This window comes from Patella vulgata, chromosome 7 (assembly GCF_932274485.2).
Source record: "Patella vulgata chromosome 7, xgPatVulg1.2, whole genome shotgun sequence".
NCBI lineage: Eukaryota > Metazoa > Mollusca > Gastropoda > Patellidae > Patella > Patella vulgata.
In genome coordinates, this window is record NC_065885.2 from 61,166,437 (window position 1) to 61,181,067 (window position 14,631).

General features: G+C 35.8%; 1 protein-coding gene across 6 annotated transcripts in view; it reads left to right on the forward strand.

Moving 5' to 3' along the window:
• The window catches only part of LOC126827522 (uncharacterized), an 86,921-nt gene extending 72,290 nt beyond the window's left edge, over window positions 1-14,631 (forward strand). For 5 of the 6 annotated variants that reach the window (XM_050556960.2, XM_050556958.2, XM_050556962.2 and 2 more), the window contains one exon: window positions 8,869-14,631. In XM_050556960.2, the coding sequence (XP_050412917.2) occupies window positions 8,869-11,096 (2,228 nt within the window). In that variant the 3' untranslated portion in view covers window positions 11,097-14,631. The remainder of the gene's footprint in view (window positions 1-8,868) is intronic. The other variant, XR_007682723.2, reaches the window with a different exon arrangement.

A 14,631-nucleotide genomic window follows, 5' to 3' on the forward strand; every position in this document is an offset into this window, starting at 1 on the left:
TTTCCAGCATGTCGTACCCTTGCCAGTGACGCCGGACGGAGGATCTAGTTGTTTGAAAAGGCCTAAACATTAAGATCAGGTGTATACGTTGGCGTGCACATTAAAGACCCCCCGTCAAGTGAAATTCGATGAAGGATGGTCAGTAAAATTCCCCACATAGCACTGTTGTCATTAACCTGACGAAAATAAGGCACTAAACACTACTTCGTTTCGCTAAATTGTTTGATTGGCATCTAGTAATTGAACTGGAAGACACAGCGTACAATTCTATACAATACAGTTACAGTTTATTACTGATATAGAGAAGACTGATTGTGACCCGGGTGTTCATTTCGCTACTTTAAAAGGCAACAAGGAAAGTAATCAGCATGTTAAATAGTCGATTATTAAAGCCAGTCGTATATTAGCAGTTGGTATAAACTAAAAGAACACGTAAACAATATTAAACTCGGTAGTAGAGAAGACATATCATAATATAGTAATATTAGACATATCACAAAATATTAGACAAGCATAAATTAATATTAGACATATCATAAAAAAAAATAATATTAGACATATAATAAAATATTAGACAATCATAAATTATTAATATTAGACATATAATAAAATATTAATATTAGATCATAAAATATTAATATTAAATCATAAAATATTAATATTAGACAATCAATAATTATTAATATTAGACATATAATAAAATATTAATATTAGACATATAATAAAATATTAGACAATCATAAATTATCAATATTAGACATATCATAAAATATTAATATTAGACATTTAACTCAGTAGTATATTAGACGTATCATAAAATTGATATTAAAGTCGGTGGTATGTTAGACGTATCAACTTGGTAGTATATTAGATATATCATAAAATATCAACTTGGTTATAGTATATAATTAGACATATCATAGAATATGAACTTATAGAATATGAACTTGGTGGTATATTAGAATATCAACTTGGTAGTATATTAGACATAGAATATCAACTTGGTGGTATATTAGACATAGAATATCAACTTGGTGGTATATTAGACATAGAATATGAACTTGGTAGTATTTTAGACATAGAATAAAATATCAACTTGGTGGTATATTAGACATAGAATATGAACTTGGTGGTATATTAGACATAGAATGTGAACTTGGTAGTATATTAGACATAGAATAAAATATCAACTTGGTAGTATATTAGACATAGAATATGAACTTGGTGGTATATTAGACATAGAATATGAACTTGGTAGTATATTAGACATAAAATAAAATATCAACTTGGTGGTATATTAGACATAGAATATGAACTTGGTAGTATATTAGACATGTGAACTTGGTAGTATATCAGCAGTTGGTATTATACATATCATAGACCCAAAATATTTAAGCTGGCTAACATTAATTGACTTAATTAGTAATTATATAAATATGTAAACTATTATAATGATCAGAGAATACCAGGACATAAAGAATGGTTCTGCGTAATTATCAGGGAATGTCAGGCCATAGAGAATGGTTCTGGGTGGAGCAGGTATTATTAATCTAATTTGGTTGCCTGTGATTTAATTGACGATGTTTTTGGTTCCTATAGTTTAGTAAGTGCGCTCTTATTAAAGAGATGTTTATCGGCTGTATCAATATTGGTATGTATATATTGTTGATGTAGGGAGAGAAAAATGGGGTTTAACGTCCACTCGGTACTAACATATGGTTCAATTTTATTTCAATGATTCGCTTGCGCGAAGGGGTCTTTAGCAGTGGGAGGAAACCGGGGGACCTGGGGGAAAACCCACGAGGTCGGACAGGCGACTCTACTTCTTGTCACGTACAACTGGGGAATCGAAACCACGCCAGTTGACTCAATGACAGACCTTATGATACAGCGGGTATGTACTAACCACTCGTCCGTCCCCACCCCCGTTATTATCAATTAACAGGGATGATCTAAACAAAATACAAAAACAGTAGTTTAAAAGTGGTACCAGATGTTTCGAATCAATATAAATAGCCATGAATTATTAACATAGTGTGTTTTATTTAGGAAGTAATTTGTATGAGAAATTTACCTGGAGTTTGCACAGTAATTTATCAGATTCATCAGACAATTAACCACCTGTTTACCACCTGTTTACCTGTTAATCACCTGTTTAATACCTGTTACATACCTTAGACTACAGAAATAACCATATGGAACGGATTAAAATCTCCTAATACCCACACTCTTCATTACATAGTTCGCGGCTTCATTAACCGAGGCGGTGTAGAACTGTAGGACGTTAAACCCCATCTTACTTTATTTCATTCCAATGCTTAGTCAGTGTCCGGGTTGGTGATTAGACTTCGGGATAGAGTTTTGTTTCGTGTTAAAGAAATGTCTGCCCTGCATCTAGAGCGAGCTTCTATTTGTATTTCTTTGGTTGAAAGAGACTGTGAGTATAATTATATAGTTCCAAGGGATTTTCCAGTGTGGTTTTCCAGCTACATCTATTTGTTAAGGCCAGGTCCGGAGTTCACAAAGCATTCTCAGACTTAAGTTAAGAATTTACTCAAAATTGTTTGCCTTATAAATTTGCCATATAATGTATTAATACATCAATAAGAAACTATGTGCAAAGTTTTGTGCTTTTGGATTAAAGATATTTCTCATAAACAATGATTGAAAGTTGAGTAAATTGTTTTAAAACTTAAATTTTGTAATTCTTAAATATTGTAATTCTTAAATTTTGTAATTCTTAAATTTTGTAATTCTTAAATTTTGTAATTCTTTGTGAACTCGGGACCAGGTCAATTTTGTCAAGGTCGCTAATATGTAAATAAGGTTAGGGAACCTGATTGTGTTAGGGAGATTGTAGGTTAGGTTTAAGAATTTGCGGGAGAGGTTAAGTCTCCACATAAGCACTGACCTAGGATGATGAAAAATTAGTTCGTGATATTTCCTAGTTTTATTAAAAATACATACAATACATTAGATTTATATACAAAGGCGATTTCACTGTTTATTGGTGTTGGTGGCGCTGATGGTCTTCCTTGGGTGGTGCTTCTGGTATTCTGGTATTATTGTTTCTGAAGAAAAAAGAAAATAAATTTGAGGTTCTCGGGAGAAAGCCACATTAGTGTGTTTCTTACTACGGATTGGATTGTGTTAGGGAGATTGTAGGTTAGGGTTAGGGCAAGCATTGGGGCTAGGTCCAGGGTTATGGTTTGCGTTGGGGTTAGCGCTATCCCTATTTACATGTCGTGACCCAAGGCAAAAAATTGAGCTGGCCTTAACATTTAGCACTAACCGTAGTTTTCCCTTGCCAGTGATGTAGGGTAGTAGGAAAAACCGCGGTGTCATGCACGTAAAAGATCCCTTGATAGTTGGAATTCGATATAATACGAGTGTCCGAGCAAAGTTTCCCTCATAGCACACTATATGGCGTACGCTCATCTTCATTAGCCCAGTCGGAGTAGAGCAGTAGGACGTTAAACCCAATTTGATTTCTTTCCTGTCCGTATCTGTTATTAATTTAATAAGTTTGTCCCTTGTAATACTTGGCTATATACGGAGTTGTTATTGGACATCAGAGATAAGATCGTCATACTGACTTGTATACATCAGACGATTAGGCAGGTCATACCGTTTTGCCTGGTCATCGTGGATGTTCAATCCTTTCATTCCACTCTAAGATTCAAATCACCGGACACTAAAAATGGGATGGTATGGGGTATAGCTTTCGACTTTTCTACAAAATCCTGGTTTATGCAGTCATGTAGTATGCTATTGGGGAAGTTTGACCCTGCTCTTATTCCAAAACTAAAACCATCGTTTTTCTTCTAACACTATATATTCAATTTAAAGATACATTCCCGCGTACAAATGCTGTGATTTGATAATATATTTGGACTAAAACATATTCAAAGTAACCAATCTATCAAACATTTGCTTCAATTCCCTCTTAAAACTTTGTATTCGCCGAGGATACCTATAAGTAAGCTGTTGTTAGACGCAATGTCCGTCAACTTAGCTTCATTGTGGGAGGGTCCATTTTTCAGAATATATTTATCATTACTTACTGTACATTTACCATACATATTGAGGCCTAAGTAAATTCTTAATTATTTCTGTCAACTTTTTTTTCCGCCGTTTAATTGCAGAGTCTTTTGTACGTTGACACCCCTCAATGTTCCCAAAACCGCCTAACCATTTGATCAAGAAATAACAACCGCTCCCTCACTTAAGCTGGCACACAATAAGCTGGCAGATAACAGTCGGGTCGCCAGTTAGTGATACCCTGACAATTTTTCCCAGTGCTTGCCCCATGGGCGTTTTTCGGGTAATCCAGTATTTTTCTAGTAAGATTGGGTCTCTATACTTCCATATATACCAAATATGACATACTTTTATTGGAAATAACCACCCGATAAATACTTTTCTGGGAAAGTATCTTTAATGTTTACATACAAGATACAACGTGTTTATTATGGGATATGAAAAAAAAGCCAGTGTTTATATAAATTTATCTCTAGTAAGAAATTATACATTCATTTATAAAAACCACCTGTTATATCATTCTATTCATGTTTTTGACATTCAGCCAATTCATTGAATTCCTGTTATTCAGTTACTTACAGATGCGTACAGTTTTTGAAAGACGGTATGCGTCCTCGTTTATGTAATAAAAACAATTTTAACTATTAGCGATTTAGATTCTTTACGTCATGAATTATTCCAGGCAAATATCTACCGGTTAACATTAATTTGTTGTATAATTCAAGTTCATAGAATTCCTTAATTTTCCTTAATTTATTAAAGGGACAATAACACTCTTGCTGGCTTGACAGCTCCAGTAAATAAATATTAGCCTTATTCTAAGTATTAGATGTTTAAGTGTCCTACCTGTTGTGTAAATTATCCATTACATCCTATTTTACTTGTCCAGAGGGTTCAAAAATATTTTTAAATCCAAGTCACATTTGAAAAGCTTTACGTCAGGCTTTTCAAATCATTTAGTTGAAGTTTTCCAATTTTTTTAAATTAGGTGTGTTAAGATGAAATTTGTATCATCAATTAATTGGAATAATGTAAAGTAGTACAATTTGTTGACCAGAATAAAGATTGGGACATATTATTCAGTTACAACAAGAGTGGTATTGAGTCTTTAATATTTAGGAAAATATCCACGAACTAAAATTAATATATTGTACAATATTTCATGGTCATGAAATTTCTGTTATTAAGCCCTGAATATATAGAGAGAAAGAGAGTGCTCTGATATTATTTCCGTCTTAGTCTCTAATTTGCCATAGATAGAATTGTCTCGTTCTTAATCTAGCATATATATAGCGTTCAGTTTGACCGTAACATGTTATCAACAGCGATCTTTCTTACGTCTGGGTGACCAGACATTTAGTAAAGGTCAATTGGTCTGGAATTATCGTTGATTATATCTGTATTATAGTTATTCTGACGTAGGTTTAGTTGGATTGAAGTGTGAATCGGGAGAATTAATATGGCGACTGAGAAAGAGCTTATGGGTATAGTAGGCCCAAGGGCCTCTAAAGACGTCCTCGCCCTAGTTTAGCGGCCATGTTTAGTCTTGAATTGACGTCATGTTTGATGGAATTGTAAAGTGCCACATGCTAAATTTGTGCATAAGGTAGAAAAAATCAGGATATAATCTAGAAACCACAATTTACAATCAGTTTTTTACTGGGCCAGACTCGGGGCCGCCGACTCTTAGCCCGTACCTGTTATTGGGTTAATGAAACAAGCCATTGGCCTATTAATCTGACTCCGCACTAATTAAAGACGGATAAAGTCTGGTCAACTACATCTTCAAGCCTTCACGTATTCACGTCAACTATTCTTAAAGATACATTATGTAAGATTTAGATAAAGAGCTAGCCATTCTTGCTATAATAGTTCGGAAATAGATAATGTAAAATGAATAATTTGAAAATTTCATTCAAATCACTATTGCAAGCGAAGATATTAGCCTTTGAAGGTTTGACAAGACGTGTGCAATAGTTTCAACCACCGTACTGGTTGTTCGAAGCTAAATTTAGCTTAAATCAAAATATGGCTGAGCTGTTCTAGTCTATTTAATATCCGAGAAATTCGATGCCATCGAAAGTTGATTATGGCCTGGATAAGTTAATTAATGTCTAATTAATAATTTAGAAAACATTTCAGGCTTAAAGCAAGACTAGCAATAGGCAGATTTAGCTCTTGCATAATGTATGTTTAAGCACTGTTTAAGCACACAGAATGGTGACAATAGTCGTGGACATATACCGGTATATTCAGTGCAAACATAAATCGATCCACCGTCAAATGCAATTATGATATTAACCTTATTGAGGAAAGGTTGGATGGCCGAATGGTTAACACGTGCGCGCTGTCTCATAAGGTCTGTCATTGAGTCAACTGGCGTGGTTTCGAATCCCCGGTTGTATGTATGTAACAAGGAGTAGGGTCGCCTGTCCAACCTCATGGGTTCCTCGGGTTTTCCGGTTTCCTCCCACTGCTAAAGACCCTTACACGCAAGCGAATTATTGAAATAAAATTGAACCATGTTACTGCCGAAATGACCTAGCTTGGCTAGAGTGGACGTTCACCCCCCCCCCCCTCCCATTCTCTCTCTTTAAATACATTTATAATAACTGCCTTTCGCCTTGTAATAGAGGAAGTCTGTTGCTCTGTAAATCACGTGTTTAAACAATTAAAACAGATGGAGTCATCTCGTTCACACTTCGCGGTAAAAGCCAGTTCGGTCAAATGTTCATATTTTACAAGAGTTTGGGTTAAACTCGGTCAATCGTGGAATGTATGTTGAATTATAAATGACTTTTCACTGTCTATTAGTCAGATCTGTTGGTATTCTGATGGCTACGAATATTGATTAGTCCCCAATACCATCAGTTAACTGTCTCAGATCGTGTGATTGTCCATTTAACGTATGCCAATATTGTTTGTACTATTCTGAGAAATCTGAAATTGTCATTCTGTACACTGAGAGAGAGAGAGAGAGAGAGAGAGAGAGTAACGAACAGTATACGACTCGTTAGTGTTTATTAATAATATTTTATTTTCCTATCGAATCGGATTGGCGACCTGGTTAAACCCATGTTGGCCCATCTCCACTATGTATATACAAAATTTATCTATAACAAAAAAAAACCCCTTGTTGGTTCTCTGGACTCCTCAAACAAAAAATTATTCTAGGAAATGGTAAACATATCCACGTCTCGTTATATAAAGATAAATAACGGAATGGTTTGAACTTAGATTACAAGTCATTAGAGCATTTTTGCCCAGTTAAAGTTACAATTTCTTATTTCTAAGAAAGTCAAAACTTAATTATTTCTATGTATTTTGGTCAATATGTTGTCAACTCACCATTATACGATCATAGGTTATCTTTCTCACACTTCAAAATCTTCACACCGGAATTACCTCCCAATTACCTCCCATGTTTTTCCTATTCCCCACCACGGAATAGCTATCTTCAAACGTTTGAATTTGAAGTTGAAAATGATATTTTTGCCAATTTCTCAACTGGCAATAGTGAATTATAGGATTAATAGGATTATTCTTTAACAATAGATACCATCTATTTTAGGGCTTTATTTTAATACATTTTAAAAATATAACTTTAAAAAATGAGAAATTGTAACTTTAAAAACAATATGAAGTGTTAAAAATGAAAATGTAGTGTACCCTGTCTTGTAAGGGATACCATCCCCGGTCAATAGCAGTACTTCCGCAAGCGGAGTAATATTTATATATGGATTTCAGAAGACGAAAATAAATATTTAGTCTATGTATTAATTGTTCATTACACAGAAGATGGCATATCGACATATAATCTGCAAACAGCATCGATCCAATTATCTGTAGTCGTTTATTATGTCCCTGAAGGCATAGACTAGCGGTTGCCGCAAGTTTGTGCACAAATAGACAATTCGTCTATAAATCGCGGGATTTTATGTGTCTTAATTGACCTCATATAGCTATGTAGTGTTTGACCTTTCGTATATCAGATAGAACCCAATCGATCGGAAGTAGGAATTGCTGATATGGCCGAACAAGGGGAATTAGATGAATGGCGAACACGAATGGCTATCACATCTAGTGAGCTAATATTCTAGACACGTTATGATCAGAATGACTAAATAGCTACTTCTGTAGATTACAGCTAGGGCGAATGGGACTAGTAAATGTCAGAGAGCACCTGCGATCATTTGCTGGGGACAGACATATTTTTTATTGGATTGTATCGCCTAGATTCTGGACTTGATATTATTTAAATCGTCAAGTACATGTAGCTATATTGATATTTGATTTCCGACGCGGTTTCCCCTTGTCAGTGGTGCAGGACGGAGGGCCTGGCAAGGACAGCTGTCTAATCGTTCGGATGATACGAAAAACAGAAGTCCTGTGTATACATTGGCGTGCACGTAAAAGAACCCTTGGCAGTTGGAATTCGTTAAAAGAGTACACCATAGTGCCGCTGCCCGGACAAAATTTCCCTCATAGCACACTGTATGGCGTATGCCCGTCTTCATTAGCCCAGTATAGGAGCAGAAGAGTAGGACGTTAAACCCCATTTCATTTCATTTATTGATATTTGATATAATCCCCACCCCCCAGCCAGCATCACGATAAACAAACAAAAAAATAATTCACACTAAACACACTTTAAACAGATAACCAACAAACAGTGATCCCGTGAGAAAATAATAAAGGTCAAGGCATATTGTATTCTTCTTTTGACCCTATAGAAAAACAACTTGTATTTCACCGTAGTGGCTGTATGTTTCGTTGAAGGGCAACGCATTTTCTTTAATTAATTATGAATTAATTATGTCATTTCAGATCACGGCTCTCCACATCGCAACAACAACCCACCGTGGAAATTCTGGCGAAAATTATCCACGAAACGCAACGACAGGAAGCCATTAGATAAGAGTGACGTCATACATGAACATTGGCGGGATGATGACGCAGCAAGTGAGGTTTTGACGCCATTAAACAGTGATTTACCGGATGTTCTAGACAAGACGGATTTAAAAAGAACGAACAGTCTCAAGCCGCCGCCGAAACCCCCTCGTTTATTTCTGTTTCGGTCTTCTTCAATCAATACGCACCGAAGTTCGTCTTCGAGTGGATCTTTACGTAATTCTATTTTTCAAAGTTTTCATCCCAAGCGAAGTTCTTCCGCGACAGAAGCGAAGTCTGTGAAATGTCCATCTCCTAAAAGAAGTGCATCCGCGGTAGACAGTACAGGAAGCGATATGACGAGCTTAATAAGTTCCCCTTTGACTGACACTAGAAATGTATTAGTGCGCCAGGAAAATGGCCGAATCAAGCCGGTGATTTTACATCCGGGGGATCGCGAGAATAACAACACTGTGCATGGTTTGAGTAACGTGGAAGAGAAGGACGAAAAAATTGATACGAAATATTCACCGGTGTCTTCGTTAAACTCCAGTCAGAATTCTTATTCTAAAATAAAAATTGTCACGCCCGACCTCACCCCGAAAAAGCCCCTTCGTAACCGACGAAAATCCAGTGAAAAGGGCGAAATGACCCGACAGAAATTGATTATGCAAAGTCTTTCAGATTTACTGAATCAGAGATTTGACCCATTTCCACTTTTAGACAAACTTCACGAAGGAAACGTCATCAGTCAGTCTGACCTTCAAGCGTTTCAAGGTCATCCAGACAGACGTCTAATATGTGACAGTATAACTCACATTATTAGTGATGGAGAACTTTCGAAATTTCGCGCTTTTTGTAAGGTAATTCAAAATGCAGACGCCACTGGGGATATCTCCCGTGTTTTGACCGTTATGCAAGAAATCGACCGAATCTGCTACGAGATTCCCGCGAGATATAACGAGGAGATAAGCATAATGGAGGACGAGAAGCGGATATCATTTGAAATCGGATATTTGAACAAGGAAACGGGTGTCTTAAGGCCATTGGTCGAATTAGAGAAGGCGAGAAGTGAGAAGCGCAACAGCAATCGCAGTTCGAAATATTCCGACCAATCAAGTCTCGATTTGGAAAACGAATCATCAACTGAATTTGCAGATTCTTACGCTACTATGGTGAATGTGTTTATTACCGGAATCAGCTTGTGCGCGCGTCGAGCGGATGCTCTAGAGCGCCTTCTAGTGGACACTGATAGTATTTTGGAACTGAAAATCGGGAAAACACAAATGCAAGGGGATGACCTGGCGCTTATTTTTAAGGCTATGAATACAAACACGAGCATCCAAACACTGGATGTCCGACTGAACGGCTTAAACAAACAGGGGATGGAAGCCATGTCGGATATGTTGCGCGAGAACAAACATTTGCTTCATTTGAATATTTCGTCTACGGGCGTCGATCAGTCGGGATGCGAGACATTAGCTAGTGCCATGGCCGTCAATAAGACACTTGTCGAATTGGACATGAGTTTTCTAGACATCGGCGATCCCGCGTGCGACTGTCTCAAGGACATGCTGAAATCCAACTCGACCTTAAAGAAACTTCGACTCCGCAGCAACAACATTACATGGGTCGGTTGCTGTTCTCTCATGGAGGGCGTCAGTCGCAACAGAAGCCTCGCGGAACTTGATCTAAGCAGAAATTTCATTGGTGATAGCGGTGTAGAGGTTCTCAGTCGGTTCATTCCTTTGTCCGCCATTGTGGAGTTATGCCTAGAGAATTGTGGTATTACGTCATCAGGATGTGGAAAATTAGCGGAAATGCTGTCATCCAGTAAGAAACTGAAGCACGTGGATTTAAGTGTTAATTTTATCGCCGATGCCGGTGTTTTGAAATTGGCCAGTCCACTTGAAAGAAGTTCGGTTCTCCAAACTATTGGATTAAATATGTGTGGTGTAACAAATGACGGATTTTCTAAGTTGTTGGACGTTTTAGAAAAGAATACGTCCATAACCCTGTTAAAACTATGCTACAATCGTTTGGGTAGAGAACATACGAATTCCGCGGCTACGTCAGACAATCTACGTTATAGACTTAGAATCGTGACGTCATCTAAGCCGAAACTGAAGATTCTCCTCTGGGGAAATGTGTTTGAAGAATCTTAGAAATTCCAATTTCTGTTGTTGACGTTTTGATTGTTTTTTTATTTGTTTTTGTGCCGTGTTTTGTTAATTATCTTGGGAATTATCTCCCTTGTCTCCTGCATGTGAAGCCATAGAAACCGATCTTGGTTATTTTTTTTTTTTTTTTCATTTTAGATTATGCTTGTCAGTGTTTTATATATAAATTTGAGATATGAACGTTCAATATTCACAAAAGTCTAAACATTGTTAAGAATTATGTTTTATCCTTGGAGGTGTTTTAAAACCATTATTATTTTCTAGGCTGTGGAAATATTGTATTTTTCAAATATGTTGGCTTTTATCAGAGGCTTTTAAAAATAATTAATTAATCCATTTGAAATAGTATATCGTTCAAATATATTCGCTTTTATCAATTGATGTTAAGCGTATTAATTAAGGGAAATACTTATTAGGAAATAGTGGCATAATTAAGAACCCGTATTGCTAAATTTAAAGTGAATTGTTACAGTTTCATATAAATAGCAAGGGGGGTAACTGCTAACGAAGCCAATAAAATGTAGGATGCAGACCACAATTAATTTTCACTATTTTCGTTTGTAGTCCCTTTATCTATAAATAGCAATGGTCAACCTCATACAAATTGTAACACAAAGACATGGTCAGACGTTGCTCTGTCTGTAATAAAAAGCGTTCAGCCCAACAAAATTCGGTACAAAGTTGGAACCGGTCAAAGAGACGGAATTGCCATTGAAGTCTATGGGGAAATTAAGTGTGGCCCGCCTCTATAATGGTCATGGATAGAGTTAGATGTATTTGGGACGTGTGAATAATTTCGTTTCGTCTTTTTGTTAAATTGTTTAACTAGTTTTAAACAACACGCCTCACAATTGCATGGCCGCACATTCAATTTTTAAAAGTTATTTAATTTTCACACTTCCCATAAGATACATTCGCGTTGTTTTATTTCCGATTGGTGGTTAAAAAACGGAGAACGCTAGATCGGAGACGGTCTTACGCATTTTATGACGTCATATGTGGATTATGGGTTAGGGTAAGGGTTAGGCTTGATCCAGTCTACATCTCGAGACTATGACGAAATCTGCAGATCCTAGCCCTTACCCTAACCCTTATCCTAACACACAATCCACTTATGACGTCATAAAATGCGCAGGACGGTCTCCGATCTAGCGTTCTCCCCCATTATATCTTGATTTTATTTTATGTATTATGTGAATAGTCGAGTATTTGCACGACCATTTCTTCTTCATTTTTTTTTTTTTTTTTCTTTTTTTTTTTGCGAATGTCCAGCAACCGATAGACCCACAACTTGTACATTATTGGAACATGTTTAATTTTTCACGACGTTTAACATGTAATTAGTGTTAATGATCTAAGTTTTAACATGTAACTAATGTTAATGATCTAAGTTTTAATATTTAATTAATGTCAATGCCCAAAGTTTTAACATGTAATTAATGATAATGACCTAAGTTTTAACATTTAATTAATGTTAATGATCTAAGTTTTAACATTTAATTACTGTTAATGACCCAAGTTTTAACATTTAATTAATGTTAATGATCTAAGTTTTAGCATGTAATTAATGTTAATGACCCAAGTTTTAACATTTAATTAATGTTAATGACCTAAGTTTTAACATGTAATTAATGATAATGATCTAAGTTTTAACATTTAATTAAGAAAACAAAACCAAAATAAATCGTGTATTCGAAGCTAGAAATGAACCCTAACGTTAACACATTTTAATTTCCTGATTTTAATGTACATTGAAACAATATTACGTTTGGATTTACCCGACTCTCGTGTCACAAAGAACGATTGTGAAATATGTTCACGTCATTCAGACATTTTACAATGTTTTCTGTACAACGGTATTTTAATAAAGCTTAAGCGTTAATCGGACATCTGGCCCCAAGTTCACAAAGCATTCTCAGACTTAAGTTAAGAATTTACTCAACTTTCAATCACTGTTTATGAAAAATATCTTTGATCCAGAAACACAAAACTTTGCACGTAGTTTCTTATTAATGTATTTGATATTTTAAAACAACAAAAGTTTTATAAAGGGCTATATTTTGGTTGAAATAAGGCGAAAAATTTTGAGTAAATTCGTAATTCTGAAAATGCTTTGTGAACTTGGGGCCTGGACATCTAACAAACTTAGGGATTTTTAAAAGTCAAAGACAGCTACCCAACTCACTTTACTCCAATAAACGGACGATTTTACTTATATTGTCGCTGGTTTGTGACGACGATTTGAAGATACAACTTTGTTTTACGTTTTACCAAAGACTGGTTCCATTCTTGTTATATATTTGTTTGTTATTCTATAAGATTTATATTGTTTGTTGTTTTGTATATAGACTATTATCGTTGTTTTATTTTGGGAACCTGTTCACCAATCACATTACCTGTATTGCAATGGTCGGGGTTCAGGTGAACGCAAATGAAATTTAAAGTCTTACTTCTCGTATGTTCAACCTTTTTTGTGGGTCTTCTCAGGGTCTTCCGGTTTCCTCCCACTGCTAAAGACCCCTTTGTTCATGCGAATTATTGAAATAAAATACCATACCCACCGTGCCATCGTGGCTTCCTTTGCATTGTTTGAAGTTCAGGTAAAATTGGTGAACAGGTTCTGAAGCCACTTTTTGTTTTCATTGAGTTTAATATATTTTTAAAATAGTATATGTATCACAACTTTTAAAACTGGAAAGGTGCCACATCGTGCGTCACAATCAGACAAATCGAACGCTTTGATTACATCAACCGACTTTTTGTACGCTTATTTAGAACATTTTGACATAAATCGGAAAAAAGAAAACATGAAAAATAGTTTTTCTTAGTGGTTTACAGATGGTGACTGGTAGTGTGTGTTGCTTTTTGTACAATGCGAGAATCGTAACGAAATTTCCAAAGTAGTCAAGGTGTTAGATATAGTCAGCTAAAGTATTCAATGTGTCAGACGTGATCGGCTAAGTTAGTCAAGGTAGCATGGGAAATATCCCAGTGCCATTGCCTCTTTTGGAAGTGTCAGGTCTTAAGGTTACGTCTCCGATTGTTGCCGATTGCTAGATCAGAAATGAAATGACATGAGGTTCATCATCAGTTAAGACGGGTCCTAAATCAGCCATTGTAAATCAGAAATGAAATGTCACGAGGTTAACCATCAATGAAGACGGGTCCTAAATCAATAATGGTAGTTTATATTGCAGCAGAATTAAGTAGCTATGTCAGAACATAACCCATTTTTTAAAAAAAATGGTATCAGAGGTTCTAGAAACAATAAGCATACCCTGTCTCTTGAATGGCACTCGTTACAACATTTGAATATGGCTTACGCAAGCCGACGCTGATTCACGAGTGCTCTCCCTTGTTCCAGTATATCATTAAGTTTCTTAATATAACTCCCTTGTTCCTATTGTAATGTTGTTGTATTTTATACAATATATGTATGTATATTCTTATCTAGCTATGGTATATTATTATTATTATTATCTTGCCTACATATGTATGAAATAAATTTAATTTAAGTCGA